Source organism: Carassius carassius, chromosome 7, assembly GCF_963082965.1.
Source record: "Carassius carassius chromosome 7, fCarCar2.1, whole genome shotgun sequence".
NCBI lineage: Eukaryota > Metazoa > Chordata > Actinopteri > Cypriniformes > Cyprinidae > Carassius > Carassius carassius.
The window spans coordinates 24,863,748-24,885,406 of NC_081761.1; the positions used below are offsets into that span (position 1 = coordinate 24,863,748).

General features: G+C 36.6%; 1 protein-coding gene across 1 annotated transcript in view; it reads right to left on the minus strand.

The window, feature by feature from the left end:
• The window catches only part of nr3c2 (nuclear receptor subfamily 3, group C, member 2), a 69,604-nt gene that overhangs the window by 16,933 nt on the left and 31,012 nt on the right, over positions 1-21,659 (minus strand). The window contains exons 3-4 of the mRNA XM_059554283.1: positions 11,168-11,295; positions 478-594 (exon numbers count right to left, since the gene is read on the minus strand). Of these exons, the coding sequence (XP_059410266.1) occupies positions 478-594; positions 11,168-11,295 (245 nt within the window). The remainder of the gene's footprint in view (positions 1-477; positions 595-11,167; positions 11,296-21,659) is intronic.

The window sequence follows — 21,659 nt, forward strand, 5'->3', positions numbered from 1 at the left end:
ACTCAAGTTTATCAATAGTTTTATATCTTCAATATATTAATAAGGTGTCCCCCATTAGTGTGACCCTTCGGTAGCATTTGTTACACAAACAACCAAATGACTTCATCTGTATTTCACTTATTGCCTTTTCAAAAGCCATCTACCTTGGTCATTTTTTCCAGCTCACTGAGTACTGCTCAAATTGTGTTGCAATTATATTGAAAGCACAGATGTACAGTATGTGAAGAATATTTCAATATGTTCTTTTAAGTCACTTACCTTTGATAAAAAAAAGAGAAGAAAAGAAAAGATTTCTTTGTAACTCTGTAAATCTTCACTAAAAAGGCAATCCCTCATATTACAATAACTTTCACAATAAAATTTTGTGTTTTTTATATTCTGGCTATGTTTCTTATATTTTAAGATGAATGGTCTCAGGTGTGCCAGTATAATCATTTTACAACAGTTTTTAGTCCCATAGTAAGTAAATTCAGTTACCCCCAAGATTCATCCCGGCTTGTAGACACTTCCGTACTCTGCATGCTGGACAGTTTTTCCTCCGAATCTTGTCAATGATACAGTCATTCCTCCCAGCACAAAGGTAGTTATGTTGACCTGCAAGAAGAGAGAGAATGTGTTCAAGATCTCTATCAAATTCTTTATGTATCTTTTTTTTTGTTTGTTTGTTTTTCTGTAGGAATTGTTACAGAAATGAGGAATGAATTCTTCTGTGGTTCACATGGATAGTGGTTTGTAATTTAACCAATTAATTTCAATAATTCATCATTAAAAATGACAATATATAGTTTTCTGTGGATGCTTTTCTAAGTCATTGTAATGTGTTTTGGTTAATTTGAAAAATGAATTAGAATGCAATTAATTCAGTGAAAAATTACCATTTTTGATTAACTGCCCTATTAATGTAATACAAAACAGACAGATCACTCTATCCCATGCATTAACAAAAATGTGACCTTCACAAGGACATTGTGATGCATTCTGGTCCTCGTGCACAGTCTTCCCTTTGTGAGTATATGACGTAAAGAAGACAGCTGTCTTACAATTTACGTCCCTACTGTATATCACAGAGAACAAATGAGCCATCCCAAATAGTGTTTCTGAGTGTGTCATGGGTTGGTTGATGTCTTGGTGCAGGATGCAATGACAGTGACCGTAACAGCCTGAGAATCCCTCATGCGCTGCCTTCCTTGGCCAAGGCCACAGCTCGTGGATCGCGCTCTCGTTTCGGAGCACCGTTCCGCTCTACTGATTTGCCACACACCCACGCGCTCCACAGGCCAGAGCACGGCGCCGCAGGGCCACATCCAGGCACCACGGCCATGTGCATCTCTCTCTTTCATTCGCTTACCCATATTCCACTCCCTCTTTCACTCGTGCATCATGGGAAGGACTTCTCCGCTAAACTGCATGCCACTGGACCTGCTTACATTACATAAGGGTGCTTTCCATTAGTGCTTATGGACCGTGTGGCTGCAGACAAGCACAATGAGTGTTTTTGGTGGAGGGGAAAATGCGCAGCTAGTCCGTCTAGAAGCTGCCAAAAAAGCCCAGGATCTGCAAACAGAGCAACAGCAGCTGTAGCCTTGCCACTATTTCTGGCTAAATCACATGACCCCTTACATAAGCCCATTTTTCTTGCTCTAAAAAACAGTAAACTGCGACACAGGAAACAGAACGAAGCCCTCCTCCGCCTCACCATCCAAACACAGATGCAAATCAGACCTGAAATCTGTTCAGCTGACTCTCAGGCCCCTTCTGACCACTGTACGCAGCTGCCCCACAAATCCTGTTAATCATTGTCCAATCAGAAGCACGTACACATAGACTGTACCATACTGTGTTCGTGTATGGGCACACATATGTGTGTGTGTAGGTGTTTATGTACTAAAGCAGCAGAGGGACTGTATGTGTACATAAGGATGGAAGGGGAACTACACATATCTTAACGTTTCAGTGCACTCTAGTTTGTGGATCTATATCTGTGTGGTGTTTATGTGCATTGGCTTAAAAACATCTCAGCAAGTGTGTATTATGGTCTATCACAATTGTAGTATGTTACTTCATTGTTTAGCTATTGTTTTCTCAAAGTCTAGTTTAGAATTTTATTGTGTTTCCAGTGGGTATGTTTTTGCATGCCTTTGGTTAATCGGTTTTCTTGGTTCTTTTAGTCTGGACCAAAAAAGAAAATTATACATTTGGTTCGCTTGGTGTCAACATTGACATTTTTTTAACACCTAACCTAAAGATACAAAACAAAAGACATGAGCATATGGTCACAAGCTGATTGGACAGCTTTTATTGTGTGAAAACTAAAGGTTGATCCCGAGTTTGGTATGCACCAATATTCGGATGGCAGCTTCATACTTCAAATGAATCGTACTAACAAAGAAATCACAGTTTGTTTTATTTGAACCAAAGATGCTGTGTGTAAACATGTCCTTAGCGTTCCTTTTCCTCGGTGAGACAAAAGTCAGATAGAGATTAAAGGGATACAGTAGTTTGCAAAAAAAAGTATTTTTTGTCATCATTTACTCACTCTCATATCATTCCAAACCTTTTTTTTTTTTTTTTAATGCAGAACACAAAAGGAAATAATTTAACAAATATCTGTTTGCGTAAATTTAAGACAATGGCAGTATATTGCAAAACAAGATTGCTTAATACGTTTTGGTGAAAAACGTTCAATATTGAAGCCATTGTAACATAAAATGTTGTGTGCATCATTCAACCAGCAGCTTTTTGCTCCAAAGGTTTTTTTTTGTTTTTTTATCAAACATTCAAGTGTTGATTAAGAAAAGAATGCTTGAATCTGTCTGGCAACTTAAAAAAAATGCTGGCAGGGAAAGAGTTAATATTGGGGTTTTTTTCACCAATCCATTCAGAATAATTGGAAAATATTCAGAAAGCTACATGGACTTTTCCTGAAATCCCTGAGTGCTTTATTAAAGTGAGTTGCATTGTACAATATTTGTACTGTTCACCCAACGTTTTTCTTTTTTTTTTTTTTGGATGGGTGTGTGGTGTTTTCTGCAGAAGAAAGTCATAAAGGTTTGGAAGGACATGAGGTTGAGTAAATAATTTCTCATTTTGGGATTAATCATTCTCCTATTTTACCATATTTATGGAAAGACATTCTGTCAGTTTTATTTCAAAATTTTTTAGCCCTATTTAGCCTGAAATTTTGTAGATCCTCTAATCCAACAAATTCATCTCTTCATACACATTTTAACACGTCATTAGTTCTCAAAACCTCCATCTTATGCTTCAGTGTGCAATGAGTTTAATGCTATGGCTGAATTTGTAATACTCATACTATATCATTTCAGCCTAACTGTGTGCACGTGAAGAGCTAACATGGGGCTTCCTGTACAAGCCTGTGTCTACTTTTACCCGACTACGTCATAGAGGGATGCACTGAAAACCTAGCCTGTCAGCTTAGTAATGAAGCAGACATTTAAAAGGAAACTCCCTGTGAGACTCATGCAATACAATATTCACATCTTTTTTCATCTGTTTTCCAACTGTCGTGTCATTTCTGGCTTCGACTCAGACATGTGAGCTTCTCTTTTAAAACGATTCTCCTTACGCCAAGTCTTCAGATTTGTTTTCATGGCAATTGAGTGTCATGTATCTAACCTACATTTAGACCAGGAGGATTACTTTTGGTATGAAAAATACTGAAAATACTGTTTTGTGTCTTTTCAATGTGTCATGACAGATCACTGTAGCCTCAGTTCATGCGGCAGCTGAACTGATCATTTCTTCCCCTTTACTAGTTATAGTACAAAATAAACATGAATGAACATCAGAAGAAAGATATCAGTGCACAGCATTTTTAAAGTTCAAGTGGACCAACTTAAATTTACTCTTGTGTCTGTTTTGTTGTCAGACAAAATGGCAGATTGGGTTATATTTGCGTTATGATTGGTCAGATTTGTCAGTGAAACCCCTAGGGAAGGGTCAGTTATTTGTGGTATTTACAAGCAATTTTTTACCAAAATTTCTAAGTAAATCTTACACCAACATGTTCTCACTCCCAACTCGTCACATATTGACGCTTGGTCAGGTATTTATTGCAAAAATAATATAAGTATTACAGCTAAAAGTATTACAAACAAGTCGTGTTGCATTGGACGTCTTCTGAAGCCATACAATATCTATATGCAAAGAAATGAGTAACATAAGGTTTTAATTGCTGAAAATGATCCCACTACGTTAACGTGCTCACATCTCATTCAAAAAGATACTCCCGTACTTTAGCATGACGCAATCGGTCACGAGACACACAAGAGCCAATGGCATTTCACAACCAAGACTGGCTTCTTCTGGCGGAAATGTATGAATTTTCACAATGACTGCACACAGGATCTGGGCTTTATGGTGGATTGAGATGGTGATCGCACCTATTCCTCTCACAAATCAATCGTTACAAGACTTGAAATATTAATATTTTTTTTAATAAATTATAACTGCAGTTGTACATGCCTGTTATATCCTGTGTTTTATTGACAAATAGTAGGTTTTGTGGCAGGGGTTGGGTTACGTGCTCATAAATGTGTAAATAGTGTAATGTAAACAAAATTATTGTGACTGTTTACATTGAAAAATCACACCCCAACATGACATGACAAAGTGATATGCAATTTCCAGAGACTTCTGATACCATGAGTTACTTGACAGAACTTGAGTAGAAATACCTACTAGCAACCACCAGCTCTGTGAATCACTCCAGCAATTTAATCACAATGTAAATGCCCCTTCAGTTAATGACATTACTGCTTTCTGCTAAAAATGTTTTTCTTAATTGATGTAAACTGCAGAACTTATTTTCTGTGTTCATCCAACACGTCCAACACGTGCAGTCTTCAGTGGAATTATTGCATGAACTGACGCATGAGAGTTAAATTATAAACCAAAACGCAGCTGTAATCATTTATGAAAATACAGTTTTTCCAGTTTCCTCTCATCATTTGTTATTTCCACACATGCACTTCCTGCACTTTGCAGTCCTCTGCTTTCCTGTTAGAAATTGTATCTGGTCCAAGATTAAAAAGCTACTGCTTCATCTGTATACAACGTCCAATGGAAAATGAATTATATATTTGTACTGTATATGGAAATTATTCTCTTTCTGGTTTTGCTGTACATTAGGCTTAGGGCTGCCTTGAGGACAACATACAGATTAATAAAGCCAGATAGTTCACAATTAGTTATTGTGGTTATGATGATAAATGGATACAGTAAGAAACATCTGTCACCAACTGACCCAAATAAAGCCTTTCATAACCTTTCAACCATATCAATAATACACGGTCACGACCCATGTCCCAAAATATATTGATGTTGGAAACACAGATGCCATAATGTGATAGCCGTCATCCGATTTGCTTAAACACAAAGGGTGTCTTGCTTTGCATTGATGTCAAAGAACAAAGGTATCGCCCAGAAGGCGGAAGAGATGGCAGATAGTGAATGCAGCGGTGCTGTAGGCAAACACAGAGGGGTTATTTGAGGTGAGGAAAAGGGGATTGTATGACCTGTTTAGTGGACTGTATAGTTGTTTGGCCCTTTAATACTCACTGACCAATCACAGCACTTCGAGTTCTTGCATATTTCAGTATGTGTGCCTGTAAGTTTGTGGAGTTTTAAAAGTATATTTTAAATTCATCCTTATAGATATAAATTATGAAATATATATATTATATATAGTATATATTATTTATATATATATATAAACTATTTCTCACAAGCGTGGCTTTAAATTGTATGTGTGTGTAACTATAAAGTGACTTTTGTTACTGTTAAATGTATTTCACAATTACTCTAAGATGGAAATAATTAAAGTTTGTTTTCCCTCTTAATTAAATCATTACGTGTTCTGGGAATTAGGCACTTAAGGGCATCAGGTGCTACATTCTGTCTTTTTAATTAATCTTTCTTTGTTGTTTTTCCACAAAAATCCTCAAAGTATCTCACTCTTTAACCCTATACTGATGCACGATGTTTCCTATCAAAATACACAATACAAGAATGACTGCTAAATCAGTGCAAATTTCTTCAGCATTATATTTACCAAGTAACAAAGTTTTAACAACTCTTCTGAAAACTTAATTGACACTGAACTTAGTTGAACTGACACCGAGTATCATTAAACATGATGACATGCCAAGACACTGATGGCATCTGCTGAGCTATCTGAAAAAGAAAAAAAAAAACATATGGAAATCACAGCCGTGTTACAGACTGTGGTTTGCGAGTTTGAAACGGACAAGTAATGAGGAAATGTGTTAATGATGAGAAAACTCTGGACAGATGAACTGCATCAAACATCTCACATACTTCACTAGGCTGTTAATAAAGTAAATGTCCAACTTTAAAAACCTTGATGGCATGGCAGTGACTATACATGTGTGCCAGTAGTCTGTTTATTGGCTATAATCAGAATAACAAATTACTCTGATTAAAATTTTACTTGACATAAGCAAACCTCTTTAATCGTGTTTACATGCTTCTTGACATTGTTTTGATTATTCAAAAGTGCTTAAAGGGATAATTCACCCCCCCCCCCCCCCCCCCCCAAAAAAAAGAAGATATTTTGATGAATGCTGGTAAACAGATAGTGGTTGGTAGCCATTGATTCCATTGTATGGAGAAAAAAAAATACATTACATGAGTCGATGGCTACCGGAAACTGTTTGGTTACCAACATTCCTTATAATAACTTATTTTGTGTTCAACAGAACGAAAGAATATGGAATTATATTTGCTTCAAAAAAATAAATAACGTAACTTTATAAAACTGAACGTAACTTTTTCAGAAACTATCAAAAATATGCCATTACAAAAGAAGAAAAATACATTGAAAATGAAAAAAATTTACTCTCATCACACAAATTTAACAGGCTCTTAAATATGTTTCATTCTTTGATTTTGTTTTTCAAAGATTCGTTTTCGCTAATCGTTGATTCTGAATGCATTGCCACAGATTTTGCTTACGCTTTTTTAGTTTTTAGACACAAACCTCTCTTTGGGGCGGGCTTAACAGTAATGTACTCTGATTGGATAGTGAGCTTTTGATGGACAGGTGCTCTCTGACTTGCAAGTACAGACGTCACTCAGTGGCGCGCATATTGGAAAGCTCTCGTGGTGATTTGTATGCAATACGTCGTGCTTTGTATTACTAAATATGTTAATAATATTTGACCTTCGATCTTCTCAGTCTGTAAAGATGAGCTCTCAGGAGAGACACAGAGCAGCATCATCTTCCTCCTCCGCTTGTCCTTCAAGGCAGCTTGAAGTAAGCTTGTGTTACTGAAGTAACCAATAACATCGATACAAGCTTTATTCATGTTACAGTGTGCAAACAGTTTTTTGCAGGTTATTATTGTCATTCACAAGAGAGCTGAGAGCTCATCTTTCCAATATGTGTGCCACTGAGTGACGTCTGTACTTTCAGGTCAGAGAGCCCCTGGCCATCAAAAGCTCACTATCCAATCAGGATTAAATCCACTATCCAATCACTGTTAAGCCCGCCCCCACGAGAGGTTTGTGTCAAAACACAACTTTTGTAATGGCATATTTTCGATAGTTTCTGAAAAAGTTACGTTCAGTTTTATAAAGTTATGTTCATTTTTTTTAAGCAAATATAATTCCATAAAAGAAAGGTTTGGAAAAACTTGAGAGTGAGTAAATGATTATTGGGGGAACTTTCAGATAAAAAAAATGGCTGCATTCCAGTGTTTTTGATCATGATGGCCATATCCAGTAAAACTGTAAGCATAAACTCTATTTCCTGAGCTCCCTAGATTTCAAAGCTGTGCGTGAGCGTAACAAGCTTTTCCTCTCCAGCAAAAGCATTTGTGCTTCGGTCAGTGAAAGAGAAGTAGAAATGTGGTGAAAGTGTATATATGTCTCTGTGATTATGGTTACAGTAATTATGAGTATAATCACATTAACATCATTTCAGGAGTGCCTTAATCACATTATAAGTGTGAATGTAAACATAGCCAATGTCAAAATGAACCTTTTTTTCTGAAATAGTGCTGCAGAGCTAAGCAGGGAGAATCAAACACGCATACTGAAAAAAAGCAGGGCTGTTTGTTGTCAACTGTTCAGAAGACGTCTTCCGAACAGTTTACAACAAACACCTGCTTACCCCCATTGAAAGGCTTGGAAGAGCAAGGACAAGATTTAATATAACTCTGATTGAATTTTCTGAAAGAAGAAAGTATATACATATTTTGAGATCAGCTGGTTTAAGGGTCCAGCTGAGTCTTTTTCTCTTCATCTTTTTTTTTTCAGAAATGCACCTAATGGCTCCAAACTGGGCACCGACTCTGTCACCAGCACTGTCCAATAGGGGTGAACACATGCCTTATAAAGACATCTAAAACCAGGAACAACACTATAAATGTGAATTCCTATCATTTAGCGTTTGTCCCTCTCCATCCCTGAGGTCCCAAACCCTACAGATAAACTAACACAGTGAAACCAGTCTATCCCTTGTGCCAAATGTAATAACAGATTCTCATAATGAAGGAACAAATATTTTAGTCCTCAGACTGAACAGCTGTAGAGCTCCTAATAAAAGTCTGTTGAGTATTAGCTGGTACCATATGGCCACTTCACACTATTCCCACAGAGACAAGTGTTAGTGCTGCTATTAGTTATTATTCACGCAGCTCAGGAACTACACAACAGACGTTGTTAAGTACTGACTGCAATATTTTGTGATTTCTTTTTTCACATCTATGCCTGAGTTTAGCCGTTTTCTTTTATATCACAAAGAGCAGTCAAGACCTTTCCGCCTTTCAAAAAACAGTGAAGGTTGAAAAAAATAAAATAATGGCCTCTTCTACTTCAACTCCTACATCTTTAAATATCAGTCTTCTGGCTGTTTTTTGCTCTGTTAGAAAACCATCTGAAATGCCTACAGTGGCAACCAACATGCTAATCACAAATTCCACTGAAAACAACTGCCTGTCAAATCTCCCTTGTGCTGCCCCCTATCTACATAAAATGTTCCAAATCAGTCTCTTATGAGCTTCCAAAACAGTTAGGATGCTGCCTTAGAAAGCAGCTGCCTATATAGGCAGCCGGCAGCGAGGCTAGGTTTTGAAACAGACTTCTCTCTGTCTATTCTCTCACTCTGATTATCATTTTATCCTTCTCCAATCTTACTGCTCACCCTCCCTCTTCCCCTAGCTCACTCTTCACAATCTCTCTCTGTCTCCTCCCACCTCTCCTCTCTCTCTCGCTCAGATGGTAACTAGGCTGAGGTCAGGTAAGGTAATGGAGCGCACACTCTTACACAGCACTACCTCTGCTGTGGTGTTGGAAAAGCGGCTGCACTTCTGAATGCCCTTGAGGTGTGACCCCATTCAGGGCTCTGAGGAACAATCACAACCTGAGAGAAGGCTTTATATAAACACACATTTTTCCAACATTTAATAACTTCATATATCGCTGTAAATGACTAAATCAGTTTAGTAGTAATTGTTACAGTATGACATACGGTCAGCTGGTCATTATCTCAGGAGTAGGGGTCCTGTATCATCCTGAAATGGTTTATTTTCCAATAGCGACTGGCTGACTGTACATTACCTCGCTGATTAACGAATGATAAATAAATGGACATGTAATGTGTGTTACAAGAAACATGAAACTAGGTCATTGTACAAAAATATTTTGACCCATCAGAATAAAAAAATTCCAGAGAGCCACGAGTTAAAGGAAAAGTTCACACAAAAATAAGAATTCAGTCATCATTTACTCACCCTCATGTGGGTCCAAACCCATAAGACTTTAGTTCTTCTTTGAAACACAAATGAGGATATTTTAATCCAACATGAGAGATTTCTGTCCCTCCATTGAAAGTTTAAACACATTAAAAATTTCATAAAGACGTTGGAAAAGTAATACATATGAACAAAGCAGTTTAATGCAGGAGGAGACACAATCACTTTATATGATGAACAGATTTAATTCATGGTATAATTCACGTACAAGCACTGATCAACAAACATACATCGAGCACATCAAATTTCGTAAATTAAACCTCAACTGTACTTGACGTGAGAACAAACCTCATTTTCTTGTCTCATTTATTTACTTTAAATGGATGAACATAAATCTCTCAGGTTTTATTAAAACCATCTTCTCTTTTGTTTTGAAGAATAACAATAAGTAATTGATAACAGAATTTTCACTTTTTGGACGGACCATTTAACATACAGCCCAAACTAACCACTAAATACTATTTACTAAATTTAGCAGACGCCTTTATCCAAAGCGACTTACAGTGTATTCAGGCTATACATTTCTTTTTACCAGTATCTGTGTTCCCTGGGAATTGAACCCATAACCTTATGTGCTGCTAACACAATGCTCTACCACTGAGCCACAGGAACATGTATAGTATACTAGTCCAGTATACTAGAAGAATAACCAGTATAATTTTCAACTTAACCACAGATGCTTTCCATAGATGTTAATTTGGAAGAAAAAATCTATATATCTAAATCTAAATCAATAAACAAATAGTCAACGCAAAACAGCAAAAATGCCTTGAGTACAAACAGGCGTTTCTTTTTCCCCACTTGCTGTTATACACTACATGCTCTGTGGAGTTTGGATGTGTCTGTTGGCTTAATCAGCAGTTTGCACCTTTCTAAAGAGGCTGTGATAGCATTGTGTCTGTTTCAGAGCTAAGACAAATGTCCCACTGAACTTTCAACTTCCCTAAAAGCAGTAACAACATTACTCTCCCCTTATAAAATGTGAGGCCAGGCCAGGACTACTTTAACACGTATATGACATTTATGCACTACAAAGTATTGTGTTGTTTATGGCAAATATTAGTTTTACTATATATACTCTATATGGGACTTTTTATGTACATCTGTTTCATTTAGATAAACTATTCAAGAGTTATATAATCCACATGTGTAATCTATAATTGAATTCATCTCTTTTGAACCACTTAAATCAAACCGCATCTAGAATAGTTACAATATCTAGAGCTCCTTGAAATATTATGCATAAACCAGGCAGGAATTCATGCTGCTTTAAGCTGGCCTTTTCAGCAAGGAATCATCCCGTTAATATGACATAAAGACATTTCTCAACAGAACACGCTTGGAAGTGAGAAAGCAGATGAGAGTCTTACCTTCTACTGCTCTTTTGAAGAAAACTTTACAGCTTCCACATGTAACAACCCCATAGTGACATCCTGACGCCTCGTCTCCACACACCAGACACACTTTGGCTGTTGAAGATGTGTGTCTCAAAGATGCACTGAAATAAGAGCAAATAAAATTGTACCTGCAAACTGTACTTAAGACATCAGGAGCAAGTGACAAACCATTCTAATGACAGAGCTCAACATGGTCAGAAATAGTTCTGTGTTGCATTGGCAGTTCAAGGGTAACTGTGGGAATTCAACTATTTGAATTATTTGACAAGTGTTGGAAAACCAAAAACAGTGCAAATGGAAGTAAATACTCTTTTAATCAACAAATTGCTTATTTTATTCCAGACAAGGGTGGAAAAAAATGTGCCAATTTCTTAAAAATGTTAACCTTGTGTCAATTCACATCGTGTCATTGTTTAGAAAATAAAATAAAAGATAGTACATTTTAAAATGGCATAACTCTAAAAAGGTCCTGTGATAAATAAATGCTAAATATTTTGACATGAAATACATTTTAGTGTGCACGATCATTATTTTCTATCACGTTTCAAAGTATATCTTTCTGCATCTTGGTTGCACGTGTTTTTGAAAAAGCAGACGGAAGATGTTCAATTATTATTAAACCACAAATGATAATTAATAAGTTATAACAGAATTTTAATGAATACATTGTCATTAATAAATTAATAAATGACAATCAATAAATTGACCTGCCTACTGATACAAAAGTAACAAAATGGTAATAAATAACACCCCAGGCCAGAGCTAAGTTTGTCCTGCTCTGCAGGGCTGTTTGAACCCAATGATTTTAGCACCGCAGAAATCACGTAATTCCCACATTGTTACTGGGCACCCAAAGGGCACGGCATATGTCACTGACTCATAACGTATGCCTCGCCACTTTGCTCCAGATCATAAGAATGGTCTGTTCAGAAAACTGACTATACACCATCTACACAAACACACCCATATTCAACGCAGTCGATTTATCCCTAATCTACTGGAGCCCAAAAAAAGCAGTGCGCACAGAAATAAAATACCGAGCAACATTAAGTGGCAGAAAATGAGAGACCGTCGGAAACTGAAATAGAGAGATTTTTATATCCCGTGCCCTCCAAAATGAAATTGAAACATTGAAAATGAAGCACATACTCCAAATAGTCTGGCTGAGTTGGCAGAAATCTGATTAAATTGCCCAGTGAAACCTGACATAGCCTGAGTGGGCAGAGCCTTTCAGAAGGATGCCCTGCGGACCGGGTGAAAGTCACCCTTTTAAAGACGCCTATGGTGTGCAGGAAATATGAAGCTCGTTTAAACCCAACAGTAAGACTCGAACAATTCTTTAATGGCAAGATAGGCTTAGCACGTACCTCCCCCGCCCCGACTTTGATAATGAGCGTGCTCTCGTTTTAATCAGTAGTGCACGGTAATTGTCTGGTTAGCATTCTGACAACATCCTTGAGTCTTAACAAGCCTCTGGGTCTCAGAGGCACGCTCCCTCTCAAAGCCTGGTGCGGGTAGTAACTTCACCGCATCTTTCTAACACAGTCGAGAGGGCTGATCTAATTCTCCCTCGTCCATCTAAACACACATTCAATTTCTTAGCCGGTTAGCAGGGGTCTCTAGCGAGGTTGTCGATTGGCAGGCCCTGGTGAGCTAATCGCCCCGGCGGCACCACAACGCTCGCTGTGCATGATGTGAAGAGGTCTGGCTGCATTAAACTGTTAGACCCCCTCTGTTTCTCTTGTTCTGCACCGAGCGTTCCTTACCACAGAGTAAAAAAGACAAAGACAAAACAAAGGGCTGACAAGGTGACTGCTTTTGCAGGAAGTAGGTCAGTGTTGGTTGTTATGAAAAAGATCGCCCTTATGACCGGCATACTGGGAGAACGCTGCTGTTGTGTTTTGTGCATGAGAGAAAAACACTAATTAACGTCTACAACTCTAGCGGGTGGAAGTTGCTTGTATTTTTTGGAATAAATAATGAAGTGATTGGGTAACCTGCTTCACCTCTCTTAGAAAAAGTTAGAATTTTGAAGTTAGATTCTGAATTTTACTTCCATTTGCGCCATTTACTCTGTGAATAACCCTTAATTCTGTGGTCAGTGAGTGAGTTTACATGTACAACAAATGCTGATTACTATCAAAAAATAGAGCTCATTATAAAAACCTGACAATACAATAAACCGTGTTTACGTTAGATGTTGAATTCTTTGACATTTACTCAAACATGGACAGATTGATTCAAGAATAGGGTCAAATTAGATATTGGATACTACCATACTTTCGTATTTGATTGATTTCTAGAAGAACTGCAAATATTTTTGTATCGCAAGGTTTCTGAAATTCGACAAATGAGGCATTATCTAATATATCATATATGTCCACTAATATATAATATTGTATCCATTAATATATGGTTTTTGCAGTAGGGATTTTGAATATCTCTTTTTTTTATCCCTAAATAAATCAGAAAATACTGTCAACAGACAGGAAATAATCACCGTTTTTAGGAATAAATTGTAATATAAAATCTGGCAAATAATAGACAGTATGAACAAACCCCTCTGTGAAATCCTTCAGAATATAGATAGGAATAAAAACTGATGTGAAGATCTACTTTGAGCATATAATGCATATAAACTTTGAGCTTTTATGTGCAATAAAATAAAAGTTTTATTTTTTTTTCTCTGAAACAACACATTTTTAAATGACAAAGAGCCCAAAGTATCAAAATGTATTTATTTTTGTGGCCTTTACTTTATAAAAGAACACAACATCTTGTATGATGTATAAAATGCTTGAAATGGTTCTCTGGAAACAGACAGGTCATGAGGAATGTAATAAGGAAAAGGTGTGGGGTGAAGTGAGGACACTTGTAACTATGTACAGGTGTTTGCATTTCTCCTTTTTTCAAATACAATTGCAGTCTAATTAGAATGAACTGAGCATGCATTCAGATCAAACAGCCATTTTTCTAGCTTTGGGTCTGTTCTTTTCTTTCTCTGTAGATATGCTTTTTTGTCTTTAGATATAATTGAAAAAAATCTGAAATACATCTGTAAGCAAGCACTTTGCTTGAAACACTCAAGAATGCAGAAATGTAGAAGCTCTTTTTTGAAAGAAAAAAATGTGGTCAAGATCAGGCACTTTATTAAATACCATTATTTACACACATTAACATGTTAGAAGAGGTCAATTAGGGTTTGAGAGTTGGCTTACATGAGGATATTAACAATATTTTGAATTTTAATGTTATCATAATGTCTGTAAGTTTTAATTGACAGAACGGAGTGAGACAGAACAAGGAATACCACAAAACATCACAGAATTCATCAAATTCCTTGTTAATACTGTACTTACTGATGTTTGTGTTCCTATTAAAATTGATGTCATTTCCTGAATGATGGTATCTGGCTTTTTTATTTTTTTAGAATATTCCAAAAGGCCAACAGGACAGTAAATTATATTAAGAACACAGAATAAATAAACGGATAACTAAATACATTCCCAAAGCATTTACTGATTAGAGAAACATTTTCTGATGTAGGAGATTACATGTATGTATGTATGTATGTATTCTTGAATATGGGTTACTGCAAAGCCCCCAGGGAAATAACAAAAATAGCAACATCCACTCAACCAAAGCTGTGCAATTATGTTCATTTAATTGTGATATTACGATAAAAGAGATTAATCTAACATCTCTCATTCCTTCCTTTAGATTTGCAAACTTTATATTCTGTCCAATACATATGATTGCTTAAAAATATAGTGCACAGTAGGAATGACCCAGTTGCATTCGTCAAGCAGAATCTGTAGTTTATGTTGGTGCAAGAGCCACAATACAGTATGTTTAATGACCAAGTATCATGGACATAAACAGGAAGCAAGTTTTTTTATGGTACTGCATCCTAATACGTAAATGTGTATTGTTCCCTGTGCAATTACACAACCTAAACTCTTTCAAAGGATGCAACTGTGAACTGAAACGGTAGTGATCACTTACCGGTCATGGATGGACATAAGCATATTATACATTATGTTCAAGCTCAACTTGGAAACTACAGGAAAGGTAATGGAATGCAGAGTTTGGGTATTCGCTATATTATTTGGATTCTGAATATTTATTGCTGCTGCATCAACTGAGATCTGCAGAAAGATACTGGCAGGGTTGAGAAACAAGACTGACAGATGGATCAGGAATGCAAAAATAACAAACCATATAACTGCTCGAATGCACTGCGCTGGAGCTGTCATGTATCTCAACAGAGCGCTAAAGCAGCAGTCTTTCTCCTGCAATGGGCAGAAATAGAACATGCGATGATAGTTACACTGAATTTAAACCATTAGCGCTGTTCTCTATCAGTTAGGGTGGGTGTAAAGTTATAGACTTCACAGTACATAGATGCTAACCAAAGCCAGAAAGAGAAAGGCTAGAGAAAATGAGTCCTACTCACTTTCAAGAGGAACACCATTCATTGTGCAAACAGTGACCGCTCTTACCGACAGCCACCTCCTCTCCAGTATTTATGTAACGCAACTTGGAATGCGGCAAAGCTAAAGGTAGATTAGGTAAAACAAACGGGGGAGAGGACAAATAGCTTACATAACAAAAGTGAGACAGTCTAAACATTATCACTGCACCCACTCCACACACCACGCAGAGCAGCCCGCGGCGGGAAATTATGGTCAGCCCGCTGAGAATTATGGGTCCCCGGAGGACTATTAAGACCTAGATCTAGCAAAGGGTCAACTGCAACGTCAGTGAGTGCGTGTAAAATACATTTACATCCTCTTAATATACCAGAAGCTGAATTACTATCCACTGGGGGTGATCTGAAGAGAGTGGCTCAATATGGCTGCCCCTCTAATGCGCTTTAAATGTAAATGATGGAGCTGTGAAATACGAGGAAGTAAAACCAATCTGTGAAAGCAATTATGAAACCGATTTCAAGGCTTTTTTGCATAAAAATAAAGTGAATTCAGGCTTCCAAAAGAGCAACTAATTTCTTTTAGAATTTTTAAAGCAAATTATGAAAATAATAAAGTTAATTATATCTATTGTATACTCTACTAGTTTGTGCATGCAAAATTACGAATTATGAATGTTGCTAATTTTCACACACTGTCTGTCCATTTCACTAAAGAAATTATGCAAATCTTATTAATTACAGCAAGCTAATAGGAAAGATGTTTATGAATCAGGGGCCAGATTCAAAAACATTAATTTAACTACTATTTTTTTTTCTACCTCCAACTTGTTTTAAGAAGGTAAGATGTTTAAAATGTTAAAAAGATGTTCAAATAACCTTGTTTTTAACTTCAGCACAATGCACTCTCACACACGGAGATACAGGACGCATTCATTCTTAGAGGAAGCACAAATGAATACAAAATAATGCTTCATCTTGAGAAAGGCTTTTAGAAAATAACCATTTGAACTACTGCCAAGCCAGATGCAATGAAAATAGTGTACACTTATAATGATTATAATGAGTTTTTGTGCACAAACAAAAGAAATGTCCTTTAAGGTGTTCTTCATTGAGTTGATCAGCGAGTCTTCGACTAGAACCACCATACTGTATAATCAGATAACACCAAATACTGTTGTGTTCTTCACTCTCAGTCATTTATTTTATTTTTTTAAACCCTGTCACTGGGCTGTTACCTTTTCATAAGGTAGTCTTTTGTACCTTTTTTAAACCCTAAAAGATGCATATTAGAGCCTTAAAGGACCATTTGAAAAGGTACTGTCCTTCTTTCTTTCTCTTTTTTTAATGAAAAAAAAAACAACTTTGAGAACTTCTTGAAATTTTTTCAAGAACTGTATTTAGCAACATTCTTACTAACTTAGAATGTCTCTCATGTTCTACAATGAGCCTCATTAGAAGAGAAAGGCTCATAGAAACTGGTTTAGATTAGCACCTTCACATGAAGGACCGAGCAAGTGCAAGAACTTCATTCCTTGAATGCAGTTGATGTAAAAGACGTTTGGAAAGATTGGATTAATATATTGCTGCACAGTACGAGTGATTTTGAGGCGTGACTATTCACCGCATGGTGCAGTTTGTAAGAAATTCAGTGCTGGATCTGACTTTAAGTGGAAAAACAGTCAGATTCCTTGCGTTACAGTGTTGGGCATGTAAATAGTGAGGGAGGACAGATACTTTAGTCCATCAACATGAGTCCTGCAGGTATGGCAAGACTGACAAACAAGTAAACTATGAATTTAATACAGTTGCACTTGGCTTCCACTTATTCAAGCACTCATATACTTATATCATGTGATGCAATTGAAAAAAAAATAAAAAAAATAAATGGAAATAATGGAATAGCTGGGAATATAGGGATTGTTGACTTTACAGTGTCACAGGTTATATCTTCCCTTGGACATACAGCATGAACAAACTTACTATAGTGGAATGGTTTGGCATCCTTAAGTGAGTGTTCTATACAATACAAGCAATACAATAGGTTTATGAATAATAAAAAGTGATTGCTTTGAATTAATTTTGTGCCAGTTTTCAGATGCTGTGCACTTATGCTAGTTAAGATACCCTCTATAGCAATAAGGTTTTAAGCTGTCTTAATAAATGACTTGGGGCAAGCTCATCTTGTGTAACTCACCTAACACACCTCACCTATCAACTCATGTTCATCTGCATGAATATTATTTCCCTGGGTGTGTCGAAGCCTGGCAGAGAATGGACAGAATCTATTAGCAGAGACCACAGAGACAGAACCTCACATAATATCCCAGTGGTCAACACCAGATGTGAGAGTCTGAAAACATCAACAATGATGCAATGATGTTTCCTGCTGACAGCCTTGAGTGTCATTATCTCTATATGACTATGGGCAAAGTTTGTATCTGTTTATTATGTAAGACACCCATATAGATTTTAATCGTATATGTAAATAAGAAGAATAAGATTAAATGTTTAGTTTTGTGTTTAGTCCATGTCTGTTAGTTTTGTGGTTATCTACATGCTCTAATGCAGTGGTTCTCAACATTTATGAATCCAAGGCCTCAACAGTAATCAAAGGCCCCGAGATTTTCCAGCTGTTTGTAATTTACTGGATAACAATTAAGAACAAGGGTTAAAAAACTAAATAAATAAATAAACCTGATAAAATATTTGAAGCTTGGCATAACAAGAACAGGTGTATTTCCTAAAATATGTAAGTAAACTAGCAAATAAATAAATAAAAATAAGTAAAATAAATTTATATATATATATTTTAGGCTACTTGTATACCAGGTTTTTCAAAACAGATGGTTCTTTAAAGGAAAGAAAAAAGTTTATTTAAAAAAGTGTATAAAATAAGTTTATAAAATGTATTTGAATCCTTGTTTTAATATATTTTATTATATCTTATATTTTGACCCCTCAGGAAGTTTGCTGAGATCAGATTAAAATGAGTAAATTGAGCAGATTAAAACATTAAATAATTATATACATAAAAAATGAGTGTCTTTTTAACTTCCCGAAAAACAAACAATAATGATGATGATGATGATAATGATGACTTATCTATAGTATAAAGTACTACACAGATTTATACAGACTTTTTATCACAATTTCCATGTGACATTTATCTTTCCTTTTCGTTTTAGAATTTTGCCTTTTTGTCTGTTTTATGTACTATGTAGTATCCTTTAAACATAATTCTGACTGTTTAAGACATAATTGCTACCTTTTATGTCATATTTATGATTTAACTAAGTTTTTAACTAAGGTTGGAAGTTCACCCAAAAAGGAAAATTCTGTCATTTATTACTCACCCTCATGTCGTCCCAAACCCGTAAGACCGCCGTTCATCTTCTGAACATATATTAAGATATTTTATCTCCCATAGACAGCAAGGGTCCTACCACAATTAACACCCCGTAACATAGCAAGGAGATTGATAAAATAGAAAGAAAAAAAATGTGCAACTTTATTCAACAATACTGTAGGTCTCCTCTGCGTCACCCTAGCACCATTTTGGAGAGTATCCACTGAACGCAAACAGTGTATGCTATTCTGTGTCAGCCGCGCCACACAGATACGATGTTTTTTTTTCAAATCAAAGCACAAACAATGTAGAAAAGGTATTTGTGTGATGCAGCTGACACAGAATACAATACGCTTTTTGCGTTCAGTTAATACTCTCCAGAATAGTGCTAGGGAGACGCAGAGGAGACGAAGGGTGGTAGTACCCTTGCATCAGAATGCATCAAAAATATCTTAATTTGTGCTCTGAAGATAAACAGAGGTCTTACCGGTTTGGATCAACTTGAGGTTGTGTAATTAATGAAAAATGTTGGCCGAAATTCTTGGCCGAATTAACCTTTTTAAACCGATCTCTGTGTGATCCAGACAGAGATTTTCAAAAATTGTGGGCTCTATCTCAAACACGAAAAGCAATTATTAAGGGTTTCTCTCAGCGAATGCCACATGTGGCATTTAATTCAAGCATTAAAACCCATACAAAGTCCTGTTTTCAGCACCTTTGGAATGATATGCCACAGAATTTACGCTAATCTGTTTTATGGCAAGCCTGGAGATATACAAACCTTCCTAAAAGCCTATACACAGGCAACTTTGCAAAGATACCATAAATCCTTTGTGTTGGTGACACGAGTGGCGTTGTGAACTCACACTGACCTACTCCCACTGAATCCAGTGTGACCACCTGCTTTGCCCCTGGTGGCCTCATTAAAGCACAGACATGGCCCTGATTCACTTATGACCTCCAGACTGGGTTTATGTTGACTAGGATAAACAAGAAGCTAAATCCCTGAAGTGTGTATTTTACCTGTAGGAGACATGCTGAGTCAAGCTGGTCCTCTATACCCAGTCAATAAAATAAATCCAGTCAGATACAAAATTATTCCTAATGTATTGCCCTGTATATGTAGAAAATAGTTGTGCGGCTTAATATTACAGATTAATAAAACAGATATTTATTTTTTAAGATGCTTTGAAGAATATAAAAGTTGACATTTCCCTTTGAAATTGAAATGACCTTACAAACACAGTGCCAGAAAGTCAGCCATCTCAACATCCAGACCGGTGAACTACCCCACCCTCAGTGAACACTGCATTCTGGCTGTGAGTTTACGTTATGAGACAATAAACAATGGAGTTCAGACGGGGCTGTGCCTCTGTTGGAGTCGTCTGACAGCCGGCCGGCAATTCAGAGCTCCACTTGGAGAGCGTGGCGTGCGACTTTCTGTGCGTGCTCACTGTAAACCGTCCGGCCCGAGGCCAGTGTCACACAGCTGTAATGACACTCTCATTGAACAAAGCTTGCTCAAGGGCAGCAAGTGGACATTCCCACTGAGTTATGATGTTGAGTTTGCCATCCTGCTAAGAAGAAGAATCAAAATATCATACCAGCCGTTGTTAGCAACAGATGTGCATTGCAATGCTTGAGTTATGAGTCACCTGACATGCTGTGTATTTCTATTCAGACATGACAGGTCAAGCTGTTCAATGAGATAATAATTAACACCTGCTTTTGGTGTTCACTCCTCATAGAGTTTAATAATGCCTAAAGTCAACTAGTCACTAGCTATTGCCTTATTAACTCAAAAAAATATTCCAGGTTAACTACAAATTAAAAGAAAAGTTCCCCTGAAAATGAATCACCACCTTCAGGCCATCCAAAATGAGTTTGTTTCTTTATCGGAACAGATTTTCGAGAAAAGTAGCATTATATCACTTACTCTATAATGGCTGCTCTTCCGTGAATGGGTGCCATAAGAATGAGAGACCAAACACCTGATAAAAACATCACAATAATTCACAAATAATCTACATGACTCCAGTCCATCAATTAATATCTTGTGAAGTGAAAAGCTTCATGTTTGTAGGAAACACATTCATCATAAATGTGTTACTAACTTCAAACTGTTGCTTCTGGTTAAAATATGAGTGTTTTATTCATAATATTGCTTTCTCCAGTGAAAAAGAGAAATATGCACCAGATCAAGCAAAAGAGTCTAAAACTTTTCTAAACAAATACTGTATGTTGGTGGATTTTGATGAGAGTGGACAACAGGGGATCAGCCTTTTCACTGCAGGAAACATTATTATTGATTATAGACATATTTTAGTCAGAAGAAAACATCTTGATGGATTTCTTACAAACATGCAGGTTTTTACTTTCATAAGATGTTAATTGATGGATAAATTGTGGACATTTGTGATGTCTTTATTAGCTGTTTGGACTCTTATTATGACGGCACCCATTCACTGCAGAGGATCCATTGGTGAGCAAGCGACATAATGTGACATAATGTCTCCAAATCTGTTAAAATACTCACTATTTCTAAAGTATAGCTACAAGACGTTAAGATTTTGGTGTGAAAAAAAAAATCTAAACCTTTTTTGTGTAAAGTTACATCCAAATTTTAGAATGCACTTTTCAATCATAGCAGAAATGTTTTGTTGATTATGTTTATATTATCTATATCT